The 15,959-nt window shown below is 37.3% G+C and overlaps 1 protein-coding gene and 1 pseudogene across 1 annotated transcript in view; one reads left to right on the top strand and one right to left on the bottom strand.

Annotated features, from left to right (window-relative positions):
• The window catches only part of PSTPIP2 (proline-serine-threonine phosphatase interacting protein 2), a 79,351-nt gene that overhangs the window by 9,011 nt on the left and 54,381 nt on the right, over nucleotides 1-15,959 (bottom strand). The window contains exons 6-9 of the mRNA XM_037805527.1: nucleotides 12,300-12,358; nucleotides 3,364-3,462; nucleotides 2,661-2,706; nucleotides 1,643-1,722 (exon numbers count right to left, since the gene is read on the bottom strand). Of these exons, the coding sequence (XP_037661455.1) occupies nucleotides 1,643-1,722; nucleotides 2,661-2,706; nucleotides 3,364-3,462; nucleotides 12,300-12,358 (284 nt within the window). The remainder of the gene's footprint in view (nucleotides 1-1,642; nucleotides 1,723-2,660; nucleotides 2,707-3,363; nucleotides 3,463-12,299; nucleotides 12,359-15,959) is intronic.
• LOC119511099 lies at nucleotides 6,839-7,276 on the top strand (annotated as a pseudogene).

The raw sequence follows: 15,959 nt of genomic DNA, 5'->3' as shown, positions 1-15,959 counted from the left end.
GTATAATGAACCTTCATGTACTCATCACCAGCTTTGACATTTATCAACTCATAGACAATCTTGTTTACCTATATCCTTACCAACTTTCCCACCCCTTGGATTATCTTGAAGCAAATATATTACATCATCTGTAAATATTTTAGTGTGGATATACTGAAATATTATTTTTATTATAAAATATTTTACATAGAGAACAATATAATGAATACCCATGTACCAACCACCTAGCATTTTCAAAAATTTTGGACGTATTTGCTTCAGATTCTATTGACGTCCCTGTATGCCTTCCCCAACCTCTGTCACCTTCCTCCTTCCCCAGAGATAACTGCTATCCCAAATTTTATCATTTCCATGCCAGGTTTTAATATTATATATGTATCCATAAAATGTACATGTTATTGCTTTGTATGTTTTAAAACCTTCTATAAATGACCTTCTTTTGGGTTTTCCATGAGAGTGTGGAGTAAAGAAGTAAAGCAGAAGACAGTGTTTTAGGAGGAGGATAGTGACCAATGGTATCAGATGACAGAATCTTCCTTTCAAGCCTACAGGTCAAATAAGATTAGAAACTGCAAAAGTCTGCTGGACCCCACACCAAGGGGATCATTGGTGACCTCGGAGAGAGTGGCTATAGTGGAGCAAACCCCACACACAGCAGACTGGGACAGCAGAGGATGTGAGGATGTGGAGACAACTCCTTCAAGAAACACAGCTGTGAAGAAAGAGAGGGTAGCAGATGGGAAGCAAGAGTGGGTAGCTTTTAAAGCCAAAAATGAGATGAATTTCTGTAAATGATAATAGAAGTAGTTCATATTAAAGGGGACCCAACAGGTTGGGGAAAGTCCAGCTGGATGGGATCCTGGGCCCAAGTGGTGGGACAAGACCCTGATTAGGGCACGGGAGTGGCCCCTTTTTTACTGTAACAGAAGAAAAGCAGGGGGAAGGCGGGAATGTAAATAGTGGTTCTCATACTTGAATTGGCATCAGAATCGATCACTGGATCCCAGTCCCAGAGTTTCTGATTCAATAGGTCTGGGTAAGGCCTGAGAATAAGCAACTCTGACAAGCTGGTCCTGGGACCTCACTTTGAGAACTACTCTACTGGTTCAGCAGTAAGAAAATGTGTAGACAAGGTGACAGAAACTTGAGGAAGTTTCCAGGTTATATCTTTTATCTTCTCTGAGAAATTATAAGTGAGGTCATATGCCAAAAATGAAGGGGGCAGTCATCAAGTCGAAAGTGAAAGGAAAGTAAAAATTTTCAAATCCGCTCACTTGCTATCTGCATCCCCTTAGCACCTAGAATGTACAGGTTAGGCTCTCCAAATGTAATTATTTAATCAACCAATAACTGATGTAGTTATTTTATGCCTGCACTAACCAAATGTTAGATGAAGGCCTTCAACAGAGATGGACAGCATGGTCAGGATGGGGAGAAGGCAGAAAGATGAGGTTTGGGGAAAACATTCCATTTTCTTCCATCTTCTACTCCTTTCCATCTTCCACTTAAATTTGCCCTTAAGGTCTTTAATTCTATGAAAATTGGGGCATAATACAGGGGCAGAACATTTATACAAAAGTAGACTCTCCATATTCTAGGAGGAAGACTTGCCCCCCTGCTGAGTGGCTTCCTGTTCCCATACCTCGCAGGCCTTGATGTGTTCACTCTGCCATTCTTCTCTGACTCTATCCAGTGTGTTGACGTGCAACATGTAGGCTTTATCTGTAATGGAAGGGAAAGGTTTGGGTTTAGAAACAAGACTTGGGCATATGGCCAGAGACCAACCCCACAGGTTCATCCCAGGTGACAAAAGAAACTCAAGAGTTCAGGGGAGCTCACAAGGTCCCAAGGAATGCTAAACATGGGAAGGACATAATGACATCTCTCACTCTCATGTCTTCTGTGAAATAAAGAAAAGTGGGTATCACTTTCTTTTTAAACAATGAACCATGCAATTTGCAAGAAACCTCTGTACTCCAAGGAAGGAGAAGTGAAAGCTGATTACAAAACCACACCAAGGTTTTCCTTGTCTAATTCCACCTTATTAGATCCCAGCACTTGTCATTTTCAGGAAAATTATCAGATGAGGAATACAAAGAGAACTAGCTTGAGCCCTTAAAGGGGCGACAAGTTACATTAGTTTTGGATTTAGAGACTTATTAGGTGGTCATGTCAGGAAAGGCTTGTTTCCTGCAGGATACTGTGGGAACTAGAAGCCTATCCAAACAGTTGGTTTGGCTCTTAGCCAAGATGCAAGGCCTTATCACTGAAATCTATTTCTTTCACAGCAGATAAGAGTTGCCAGGGCTGAAATGGGCTTTTGGTGCTTTAGATAGGTATTCACAAAAAATCAGAGTGACCAGCTTATTACAAAGCAACTGCTAAGAGGACCCTGCTTCCCTTCCCCCACCCCAAAGCACTTATTTATAAGGCAGCAAAACCTAAGGCAGATGGAGATCAGAAACTGCTGACTCCTTTGCTTCCTCTAGCTTTCCCAGATTCTGACATTCCCTTCCTCCCTTCTAATATACCTTGTTAATTTTGACATTATATCCATATATTCTTTATTATAAGGTATATCAAATTACCTTTCTCACAGACATACAGAGGGTAATGTAAACCCTGCACCACCCTCCCCCATGTGTGGAACAGCCCCTCACCAGAGTCCTCTACTGCAGTCTTTGAAGTTGCCAGTTTCACAAAAAGCTGTGAGGACAAAAAAGAACAAGAGTTGGGGGATTCTGGGCTAGCCTTCCATAGGCAAAACAGGTTTAAAAGCAATGACCATGAAGAGATAGAGTCCAGTCTGAGCCCTACCTACATTTCCCTCATTAGTAAATCCTTCAACTTGCCCTCTAATCTTATGGTCATTAGAAGATATCCATAAAGCATCTCATATCCTATGTCTTCCTAAAGCACACCCCTGTCCTCTGGTTGACACAATCTTGGTATCCAGGTTTTATAAAATTAAATTTATAATCCACCCAAGCAGGAGATAGCCTGGCAACAAAGAATTCACAGGCTGAGTTTTGCAGAAAGATGAAAAAGAAAAAAAAACAAAAAAAAACAAAAAAAAAAACAAAAAAAAACACACACCCCACACCTCTTATGTCTCCCATATCCCACTTCCTCCCACTTCCTCTCATGGCCACAATTCTCTAGCTCTTCCTTCAACCCCAACAATGCAACAAGGATTTTTCTGCTTCAGGAGACCCTGATATAGCCTGAAGAAAGATATTATCAGGGGCTTAGGGTGCAGGTCCATTTTTAATTAACAGCTTTAACTAGCTTTAGCCTGATATGTTAAATCTCAGATTTTTCAGGATGTCAGTCCTCAAACAACATGCATTGCCTTTTAGGTACCTTTTCTTGTTGTTTCGGATTTACTAGGTTGGCACTCCGGTGGACAGCCTGCTCTGCTTCATCTTTGTCCCGGCATTTCTGCTCATAGTTCTTCTTTGCCTTTGTTGTTGTGAACCAAGAGAGGACCGAAACAGATTAGCAGACAACACCCCTTAAAAGCAGCACCCTAGCCCGCCAAGCCCAGCAAAGAACAGAAAATCTGATTGGGGCCATGATTACCACTAGACAACAGGCTCTTGGAGAGCAGATATTCTTTCTTATCCATTTTTGAAAGGTCTCTCTTGCCCTTTTCCAAATTATGTAGTTGCAACCAGTTCAAGGAACTAATGAGCAGCAAACAAAATTTTTAAATGACCAGCTTTAAAAGTTGACTGAAACAAAGGAAGGAATTTGAAATAGACAAAAATCAAAAGAGATATGGAACAATAAAATACGTACTCCAACATTTATGAAACAGTCACAACCTCCAGAATATATGCAATCATTTGGTCATTGGTACCAATTCATGGAAATTATAATTATGCTTCAGTATTCTAATGTGCCTTTCCATAGCATGTGGGTGTCAGGGGCATAATACCATCATTTCTTTCACTTAAGGACAGCCACGTTCCTTTTTGATTTAAACAGTTCTGTTTTACCTAGTTTAAAAACAGGCCATGGTATATCCTGTTCTACCTTTACTACCAGAAAAAACAGTTTAAAAATTATTATCCTTAGTGAATCAAAGAAATAATTTGCAACTATTAAAGCAAAGATTTAACTTGTTTAAACAAAGCAAAGCTATAAATCAAACAATTAGCTAATAAATAAAAATAGTAATAAAAAAATGCTGGACTGAGAAAAGACTCTTTTGCAGAGATGGTTGTGCTCATCAAATATTTCAGGTACTCCCCTACATTTCTCAGCATCCCTTACAATTCATTTAAGGTCAACCTTTCAATAAACAACCTTCCAACTCTCTCTCTATGCTACACACACAAGGAATATAAGTTCATAGTTTTTCAGAATCAGAAACACAAAATATTCAGGTTTTTTTTTTAATGCAACATGTCTCTGTATCAATCAAATCTCTACAGTTCATCATTTTTAGTGGTTGTAAATATATATATATATATATATATATATATATATACACACACACACACACACACACACATATGATTTGATTTTCTTAACTACCTGTCTATTGATGGACATTTTAAAAAACATAAAAATAGTATGATGTTTTTTAAAGGGGTAGGTGTGAATTTATATAAACCAGACAAATTCCTAGAAGTGCAATTGTTTGGTAAAAGTTTATACACATTGGACTTCCCTCCAAGATGTTTGCACCAATTCATACTTCTACTAATAGTATACTAGAGTACCTGTTTCCTTGCACTCTCACCAATACCAAACTTAGTCAATATTTCTAATCTTTGCTAACACTAGAGGAGAAAATGTTAGCATATTGTTGTTCTTTTGCATTTACATCATGGTTTATTTCCATTTATATCATTGCTACTAAAGTTGAACAATTTTCCTACTTAGTCTTTTTTTCCTACAAGACTGTGTATTTTTAAAAACTTTTTATTTTTAAATAACTTCAAACTTACAAGACAATTGCAAAAATAATGCAAAATCTGTAAGAAAACTCCCCCCACACAGATACCCAGATCCACCAACTTTTAACATTTTGCTACATTTGCCTCTACTTCATATCTTCTATCTACTTTTCTTTTGGAATATTATTTTAACTTGTTTTTTAAGAGCACAGTGTATATTAGGAATACAAACTGACAGTAAGTTATATAAATGTGTTTCCCAGTTTATCATGTCCTGTAACTAGGATCTTTTTTTCTTTTCCCATAAAAAAGTTTTCAATTTTAATGTTGTCATCAATTTTTCTCTATTGTTTTATTTTTTAATGTGACATGTTGAACATTTTTTGTTGCTACATAGTTTTCATAATCATATTTTTAAAGGTTGTATAATTTATTTAATCTTTTTCCAACTGTTGGGCACTAGATCACTGACAATTTTCAATATTACAAGTAATGAACATGTTCATGCATTTGCTTTTCTTATTTTGACTGATTTTCTGAAATAAGAGCCTTAGATTCTCAGCATAAGGTTGATGGGGTATTATCATATTTATGGCTCTAAAAACATATTGCAAAAGTACTTCTGGGAAGATGGAATACATACTTTCCCCTATTCCTCCACATTACATATACAACTAAAAACTGTGGACGTTATATTTAAAACAAACATAAGGAGACTCTTAAAGGTGGAGAGAAGAAAGACAACTGGGAACTGCAGTCTCAGGGGTGACTCAGCAGGAGTTCCCTAAGTTCCCTTCCACCCTCTCACAGCAGACTGAGTACTAAAGAGGCAAGCAACCCAGAATGCCAAGGGGAACAACAAAAGCCACAATAAAAGCCTGCTCTCTCTAGCCAAAGAGCCAGAAGAGAGGCCAGCTATTAATACAGAAACTCTTAGAAAATAAACACTCTACTGTGGCCAAACACCACAGAAAAAAACTGTCCCATGCCTCCCCTGTCCCAACTCATGCCAACGAAAGCCAAATGAGGAGTCTAGACTTCCTTCATCACCAGACTGTAACAAGGTACCCCTATCTCCTTACCAAGGTAGTGTCAGAAAATAGAAAAGCACAATTGTGAACAAAGTGCTGGCTGGGAATGAGCAAAAAATTGAAAAACCTCTAGCAAGACAAAGGAAAAGAGAGAAAAGACACAAATGACCAATATCAAGAATGAAACATCGGCCATCACTACAGACCCTGCACACATCAAAAAGGATAATGAGGGAGTAATACTACAGGCAACTTTACGTACATAAATTCTACCACTTAGAAGAAATGGACCAATTCCTTGAAAAACACAAACTACCACAACTCACCCAACAGGAAATAGATCATTTGAATAGCCCTATTAACTATTAAGGAAATGAAACCATAATTTTAAAACTCCAGGCTCAGCTGGTTTCACTGGAGAATTCTATCAGATGGTTGTAGAAGAATTAATACCAATTCTATACAATCTCTTCCAGAAAATAGGTAGAAGGGGAAACACTTCCCAACTCACTTTACTAAGCTAGTAATAATCTGATACTAAAACAAGACAAAGACAGTACAAGAAAAGAGAACTACAAACCAATATCCTTCAAGAATATGGAAGCAAAACTCCTTAACTAAAATCAGCAAATAGAATTCAACAATATAAAAAAAATTATTCACCATGACTGAGTAGAGTTTATTCTAGTAACTCAGGCTGGTTCAATATACAAAAATCAATCAATGTAATATACTGCATTAACCGGCTAAAAAAGAAAAATCACATTATCATATCAGCTGACTCAGAGAAAGCATTTAACATAATCCAGCACTCAGTTTTCTTAGATGGGATGTGCCCAGTGTGGCATGACACCAGGCTCTGGACCAACTGTACGTGCAGGGGCAGGCTAACATGGAATAATGTCTGGATTTCTAGAAGGCCTGAGATGCTCAGAATGCATGATTGCTTCCATTGCTGCTAGTGTTCTATTTTTCACAGTCTGGTGGATTATCATAGATGGAGCTGTTATTTATCTCACTATGGAAGAATTCAACTACTCATACCATGCCCATGGACTTAGAGAAACAATAAGTGATCAATGCAATATCAAATCAAGTCTGAGGGAATAGTTACAGTGAAGGCTTCCGGGTCAAACAGGAGCTTGCATTTGGCTGTTCATTGGTTTCATGTTGGCCTTTGGATATCTGATTGCATCTATGTGGATTCAGTTTGGAGGTTCTGTTGTTAAAGAGAAACTCACAGTGTATCATGGAATTGCTGTATTTTTCCAGAATGCCTTCATCTTTTTTAGAGGACTGGTTTTTAAGTGTGGCCGCACTGACTACTTATGGCAGTGAAAACATCTGATTTCCAACAGAACAGCAGCCTTGGGTGGTTTTTTTTACTGCTCACTCCCAATCTTTTGTAATGCCATTTTTAAAACTTATTTCTGGGTGTAGTCTCAGCTTAAAGTTGTGTAATCCTGAAGTCATGAGAACTCTTTAAACAACAAAAAAATCTACTGTGGTATGCAATTGATTAACTTATAAAATGTTAAAGGAAAATATTTCATGTAAGTAATTTTTTATCAAGTTTTATCATGATATAATTTGTAAAAATAAAAATAAATTACAAAAGAAACTTACGGATACATCTATACAAGTATTTGTTGTATCTGAGGTTCAAAACTGCAACCAAAGTATCCTGAAGATTTAATATATGTATTTGCATGTGGCATCTTTTGTGTCAAATGTTAAATGAAATTTAAAACTATTCCATGATCAGAACTATTTCTTATTATATTTTATGTTTGGCTTATATGATTTTACCAAAAATTCTATAAACACTTCAGTGTAAATAGCTATTGAGGAGTTCCCAAAAAGGAAGTGAACATGTCAGAAGAAAGAAGCACCAGGATCCAGCCTCCAGGCAACTCATGTCCCTTCTGTGGGGATCTCTTCCACTGGGCCACTAATTCTGGAGACATAACTCTGCCATGACACTTGGTCCTGGTGGGATATTGACAGTCACTCACATCCACCATTGAGGGAAAGGAAAAGAACAGAGACTTGTCACTCCAGTTCGTTAGTCAGGTGACAATTTTTGGGGTGTGGGGTGGGGTGGGTCTTAGTTTGGATTCCATGTTTCATTTCATCTCTTTTTAGAAGACTGGACCACTAAGCTCACAATAGACCAGCAAGGTCAATTATAATTACAAACATTTACTACTGGTAATTCTCATATTCTGTTCTCAGCAGCTCTGTAATCCACAACCCAGGCTCCTTGCCTTGACAAAATGGGATTCTTTTTTTCAATGAACTAGCTAACTTGAGTATAAATGTCCTTCAGAACTACAGCTTGAAATGGTTTCTTTCATAAAACTTTCTACAATTAGCCTTTCATTAAACACAAAATATCTCTTAGATGATTTAAATTTGTAGTATTCTTCCATGTCAGTCATAATTATTTGCTAATAGAACTATCTTTGATGTACATTTTGAATATTGTCTGGTCATCAAGATGCTACTCAAAGAAATGACTGCATTGCTGTCCTTCCACCACAAATCACTCACGGTGAATTTTTAAATCAATAGAATGTGAGAATTTGAGGGGATCTTAAAGGTTGAGTCTCTTTTTTATATATGAGGGAACCCAGAACATGGAAATTCAAATTATTTTCTCAGGTCCATAAATCTAGATTTTTATCCTGAGGCAGTGTATCTCCCATTCCACAACTGACCATGACATCTTCCCCTACTCCTAGTGCAATTCAGAAAGTGATCATAAAATGTGAACTACCTTGTAAACCTGCTCGAATAAAAGCATAATGTCTGCAAGGACTAAATACAAGCAAGTTCTTAATTTCTATTTTGTATTATCTGCTCTGCTGATGTAGACAAGAGAAGCATGAGAAAGAATCTAAAGAATTATAAACAAAATTGAACCAAAACTTAGTTATGGGTCTGCACCCAAGAAAATGTTGATCACGCATCTTTAAAGAAAACAAACATTTATTTAAAACTATTAAACTACCACTTAAACAAAAAATCCAACATTCATTCATGATAAAAAGTCTCAGAAAAATAGGAATAGAGGGGAACTTGGGAACTTCCTCAACTTGATAGTCTACAAAAACACTAAAAGGAACTAATTTTAAAATTGTGGCAACGCAAGATACTGATGAGGATGTGGAGAATCTGAATCATTCATACGTGGCTGGTGGAAATATAAAATGGTACATCCACTCTGTAAAGCAGTTTGGTAGTTTCTTAAGAAAACTGAATATAAAACTACCATATGACCCAGAAATTGCACTCCTGGGCATTTATCCCAGAAAAATTAAGACCATGTTCACACAAAAAATCTTTGCACAAATTTTTATGGCAGCTTCATTTGTAATAGCCAAAACCTGACTCTTCCAGTTGTTCTTCAGTGGGTGAATGACTAAAAAACTGTGGTATATGCTTACCACAGAATACTAACACTACTCAGCAATAGAAAGGAAGGCACTACCAATGCATGCAACAACCTGGATCAATTTCCAGAGAGTTATGCTGAGTAAAAAACAACAATTCCAAAAGGTTACATACATGCTGTATGATATTATATAGCATTCTCTCTCTCTCTCTCTGGTAAAAGCTTTATTGAGATATAATTAATGTACCGTAGAAGTCACTCATTTAAAGTGTACAATTCAATGGTTTTTTTTTTTTTACTATATTTAAAGAGAATGGCAACATATAAGATTTATCAAATGACAAAATTCTAGAAATAGAGAAGATTAGTGGTTATCAGGGGTAAAGGAAGGGGTGGGGCAGGAGGGAAGTAGATGTGACTACAAAAGAACAATATAAGGGATCTGTGTGGAGATGGAAATGTTCTGTACCTTTACTGTATCAATGTCAATATCCTGGTTGTGGTATCAAACTACAGTTTTAAGATGTTACTATTGCTGGAAATCAGGGTACATGGGCTCTCTCTGTATACAATTTCTTTGAACTGTATATAAATGAATTACAACCATCTTAAATTAAAAGGTTGTATTTTAAAAAGGCTATACAAAAAAATTCTCTGTGCCATATTTGCAATGTTTCTGTTAGTTTGAAATTGTTTCAAAATACATAAATTTAATTTTAAAAAAGATGTTATACAATCACACCTCCTCTTAGCACCCTATTTAAAAACTGCATTGTTTCTTTAAGTAAGAAGGATAAAAAGGTATAGGACCACCACCTGGGGAAGCTTTGTGACATTAAAACATACCAATGTGAAAAAGGGTGCCTCATGAAATAAGCTTCAGTGGCAGAGAGATTCCAAAAGGAGCCGAGAGGTCACTCTGGTGGGCACTCTTACACACAATTTAGACAACCTTTTTTAGGTTCTAAAGAATTGGGGTAGCTGGTGGTAGATACCTGAAACTATCAAACTACAACCCAGAACCCATGAATCTCGAAGACAATTGTATAAAAATGTAGCTTATGAGGGGTGACAATGGGATTGGGAAAGCCATAAGGACCACACTCCCCTTTGTCTAGTTTATGGATGGATGAGCAGAAAAATAGGGGAAGGAAACAAACAAACAAACAAACAAACAGACAAAGGTACCCAGTGTTCTTTTTTACTTTAATTGCTCTTTTTCACTTTAATTATTATTCTTGTTATTTTTGTGTGTGTGCTAATGAAGGTGTCAGGGATTGATTTAGGTGATGAATGTACAACTATGTAATGGTACTGTGAACAATCGAATGTATGATTTGTTTTGTATGACTGCGTGGTATGTGAATATATCTCAGTAAAATGAAGATTTAAAAAAAAAAAAAAGGGTGCCTCATCTGCTTTTTTGGTTCTATTGTCTCCAGAAAGCAAAACTGATTCTCAAACTTGGAAGAATATGAGAAATATCTTTAAGAAAAGCAGAAACTTACGACAAAAAGAAAGATGTTAAACGTTTCTCTGGCCATTGAGTAAAATCAGATCTCTAGGCCCAGGTAGAATATGACAAGTTACAAAAAGAATATGACAAGTTACTAAGTTATCCTTAGAGCACTTCAGTGATCTTTGAGAAAACAGAGAGAGAGAAAAATGTCATGAAACAAGATACCATAGTCTGATATTCAAAATGAGGCAAAATATAGTGTCTGAAAACCATCAAACTTGACATCAAACCAAAAAAAAAAGTAGCAAGATCACCAAAATTATTTATGAGACATTAGTAAAGAAAGCAGTAATCACTAGAGAAAGCATAGGTTTGGTTAACTAACGTATTTCTGCATTCCGTATGTAGTTTTACTATTTACTCTCCTGAAAAAATAAAAATCTCATATTCAGCAAAATTTCATATTACAAATAACAGGGCTTGTGGGAAAATAAAATTTTAAACCTGACCTTCTCCATTAAGCCATTTTTTAACATAAGAAAAAATGTCTTTGCAGCTCCTTCATCTGCTTTTGCAGCTGAGCTTTACAAAATGGAAAGGACAGAGGTTACTGAAGCCACTAAACCAGCCACTACTTTAGTAAAAGGTTTCTCTGTAGATTTTTCAGTTTTCCCTGTCTTCATATATTGATTAGGCTTTTGCTTTAATTGTGAGAAAGCCTGCCCCAGACTGCTTCAAAATATGAAAGGTCTGGGAAAAATCATGCATCAACCAACACTATTTATGCATTACACTGGCATCATTCCTTTTTTATCAATTGCTTATGAGGTGATCTGCATAAAGAAAAACACAATGCAGCAGAACCAGATGTGTACCCCATCAACATTGATGACATATTCTTTTTGGACCAGGTTACTAAATATCATGTCATAGTCACAGAATATCGTGATGATTCTTCTGTACAAAGAGGGAGTCACAGATGTTCCACAAAAAGAGTTCATTAAACTCAAAGTTTAACAGATTCATGACAAGCAGGAATGAAGTCTCCAACAACTTACATTAGTTTTGTGTCAAGCATCTTTTATAAATTACTTGAAGGAAAGCAGTCTTTCACAATTTGCAGATATCTTAAAATGGAAGGGGCCCCTCAATAAAAAGGTAAAGAATCAAGATTCATAAAAGTCACAAGAAAAAGTGCAAATCCAAGAAGATAAATCATATCATAGAGTATACATGCTTTGGATCTTCGCCTGAAACATTTAAATCAACTTGCTATATTTCCCGAAGGTTACCAGAAAGATAACATCACTGCTTCCACCATCTGGTTTCACCCTCAGTCTTTCCAAGGCCTTACAAAAGAAGAAAATCCAAAGGTTGCTTTTTTCCTAAAATATGGCATTAATAAATAATAATATTATTGAAATGTTATTTGAGTAGTAGGCTCATATGCACCACAGGATTTCAGAAAATGTCTCCATTACAAAAAATACTGATGTGTGACTCACGTCCATGGTTTTCTTGAATTGTAAGCTCTTTTGCTTATGGGCAGCATCCATTACAAGCTCTGTCTGTGAAGAAAGCACATACACTATTAATAATAAAAAAAGAAATTATTATTAATACCAGCTAATTGTGATTAAGGGCTAAGTGCTCGAACTGGATTATCTCATTTAGTACAGACATAGCCCAGAAGGTTGGTGTGACATTTATTACTGCAGCACAGAAAGGCTAAACAATTTGCCCAGGTCTTATGACTGGTTGGTTAGTGGTGGGGCTCACCTTTGAACTTAGGCAGTTTAACCCCAGAGCCTGAACTCCCAGCCCTCACGAGACTGACTGATCACCTTAGAATAGTCTGTTCAGTAAATCTAGAATCAGGGAAAGATATTTAAAAACTTTTGTTAAAGCATCATTATATTTTAAAGGGGGTCTTTATTCTTTATGTTTATGTCAGCACAGTTAAATTAGAAACTTAAAAACATTTCACTTCTATCGTATACATCAATGACATCCCCTTAACCAGCAAGGAGCCCAGGCAGTGTGATGGGAAGAAATGCTTGTAGGGCAGCTAAGACAAACTGTTCTGCTACTCTTTACTCCATTTAATCCAAGAAAGGTAACCTCTGCTGTCACATTCTCTTGGGAGCAATTTCTTTGCTGTGGCTGTGATGTTAGTACTTTCATTAGTCAAAATAATGGAACTAATAATAAAAATGTTCCTCTCAGACTTGGTAGCTCCCACTTATCAAGCATTCATTATGTGCTAAGCAGTTTTCATGCATCACAACAACTCTGTGAATACTATTATCCCCATTTCTTGATAGTAAACTGAAGTTGATTATTTGCCCAAAATAACACAGCCAGCAAATAGTAGAGTTGCGATTAGAACCCAGGAGCCTCATTCCAGTGCCCTTTTTCTTAATCAATACTCTAAACTATCATTATCCTATGATAGCTCAATAAAACCAAAGGGAAAAAAAAGGGAGATGTAAAATACCAAGAAATGCTACAATTCAAAATGAGCAATGGCATTGCTTTAATGCAAAAATGATTTATTTACAAAATAATATTGAAAATGAAATGCAAATGTTGTTTCTCTTTCTTCTGGGTACATAAAATTAAGTTCTGTCCATTAACAGACAAACATGGTTAGATGGATTTTCAAGATATCTGGATAGAATATTTGAGATGGTCTCTCTTCAAATATGAGCTTGGTGGAGTATATGAAACTCCCTTGGGGGTGTCTTAAGGGGCCCTCACAGAACTGGGTGGTCACCTTTAGCCCCAGCGAAAGTGAGGACCAGGAGGAGGCCATTCACCCACCAATGGGGAGACACCATAGAGATATCAAACGGGGCTGCAACATGAGCCCCCCATGGGTAGACACAAGGAGATTCTTAGTTCACAAGAGCATCTATGTCAATCTGCCAGGAGTAGGAGCAGATTTATTTATTTAATAATGTTCTTGATTTTCCCTAACTACATGGAATAGATCAGTTAGCAATGCTGGTCTAGTCCATGGTCCTTTCTGCTGTGAATATATACATTACCACTCTCCCAGTTGGGAACTGCTATTATTTTATAGAGTGTGACCCAAGCCAGGACTCCTTATCTCCAATTTCTACATAACAGGTAGATGAAAAGTTCCACCATTAGCCAAACCTTTCCACTTCATATCATTCCTCCCTCTGTCTTCAGGGATTCCCAACATTTGAGAGTTGGCAGGATCCTTACAGAGCAGCAGTCCAACTCTTTAACCTGACAGATGTGACCCCTGGGGCCTAAGAGGTAATATGCTTTGCTCAATGCTGGTTCAGCCCTGTCTGCTACACCACCTTGTTTTAGGTCTCCTCGTGGCTCTGTTCACTGCTAGGGAGACCTACTCATGACAACCCCTGGTAAGTCAAGGGTTCTCTTTCACGTCTCCTTGGGGAAGTGTTTCTTAGAGGGCTCTGAAACTTTCTTCTCAGACAAAGTCCAACAGAAATCTGATTGTGTTTCATTACCGATAGCATAAAGGAGTACAAAGACACAATCATCTCTGCTATTGGGTAAGAAGAAGCATGGGTGAGAGGAAGAAGAAGAGATTTGCAAATGACCCAAATGACCCTGGATAAATTATTGAAATAGCTGCTTAATGGTTATTTCCCTGTTTACCAGCACTCAGCCTGTATTCTGAAAACTGGAAGTGTCATTGTCAGTAATTACAGAGGTTCCTTTCTTCAGAGATGGCTCTCTATACAGGTGGCACAAAATTTTTCTGTGATCATCCCAATCTAGAGGAGACAGCAACTAAACATGTGCTGACTCTGCCATCCTAAGGATATTCTAGGCCAAGGAAGGAACCTTAGCATCTTCAAGCAGACTACTGAGACCTTCCCTACCCTGCCAACCACCAGCCTTGTCTCTCACTGCCTCACCTGTACTGCCTTTCATTCTGTGGTTTTTTTTTTTAGCTTCAATGTCATTTTCCCTAGAAGGCCTCGCCTAGCCCCATAGATGAGATTAGGTGTCCCCATCACATGTTCAGGTGTCACCTTCACTTCTCCTATTATGTAAGGTTTATCACACTTTATTCTGATCACTTGTGTCTTGCCAATCTCTCTGGCCACACTTTAAGCTTCGTGAGGGAAGAATGACCATGTATGTATTGTTCACCATCCTCAGAAAACATTTGTTGAATGAGTGAACATGCCATAAACTTCCTGACCAGTCATCCTACCCTCACCTCCCTCATTAAGTTTACTAAAAGACACCAACTGATGGCTTTCTTGATAAGTAGAAATGGCTTGGTTTCCAAGAAGTGAAAGACCAAAGAGTGCAGGGTTTGACCAGTGAAAATGAGAAGTTAGCATTGACACATTTTCTTCCAAAGTCTGATTCAAACAAAAGTAAATAAGGAAGTGGTAAAATCCACAGAGTTTATTGTGACACAATTAATTTCAAATTTATTAATAAACTTTGGACTTCTCTGAGAAAGTCCTGAAGGTATTTTCCTGCTGCAGAGAGCACAGAGAATATAGAGAACTTGTGTGAGAGTAGTGGATTGAGCATGGACTACTCCATTGCTCAACAGAATTTATACAGTGTTCTTCCAGCTATGAGAATTTGGTCTTCATAACTTTTTAGGAGGGGAAGTTTCACAGGCCTTGCGAAATTAACAAAACTTTCCCTGAGATGACTTAGAGCTACCAAGGGCACATGAACACATGAGGAAATGACCCTCCTCCCCTCTTACTGGAAATAGTATGTGCACAGACTCTGATTATCTAAGGCATTTAGCTTTTGAAAAATTATAATTCCCTTAGAGGAATAGATAGGGCTTTTAGCCAAAAGGGTTTAACCATGCAATGGGTATAATATACATGCTATTTCTGCTCTGAAAAAGGGCTTATGACCAGATGTACCCTCAAATCATTTATATGAAGATTGAGAGTATAGGTGAAAGCTCCATAAATATTGAGTTTCCTCATGAGTGAAGACTGTGAAATGAGAAGACACACTGGTATGCTAAGAGCAACTCATGAAAAAACAATAGATATAAGACAGGCTCTTAGGATGCTGCTAAGAGCATCCCCAGATACCAAGTCGCCACCAAACTGAAGCTGTAACTTGACCCTGACACAGAACCACAGGCAAAATTGCTGAAACTGACAGAAGAGTAG

This window comes from Choloepus didactylus, chromosome 16, assembly GCF_015220235.1.
Source record: "Choloepus didactylus isolate mChoDid1 chromosome 16, mChoDid1.pri, whole genome shotgun sequence".
Classification (NCBI taxonomy): domain Eukaryota; kingdom Metazoa; phylum Chordata; class Mammalia; order Pilosa; family Megalonychidae; genus Choloepus; species Choloepus didactylus.
This window is presented reverse-complemented; position numbering and strand designations above follow the sequence as displayed.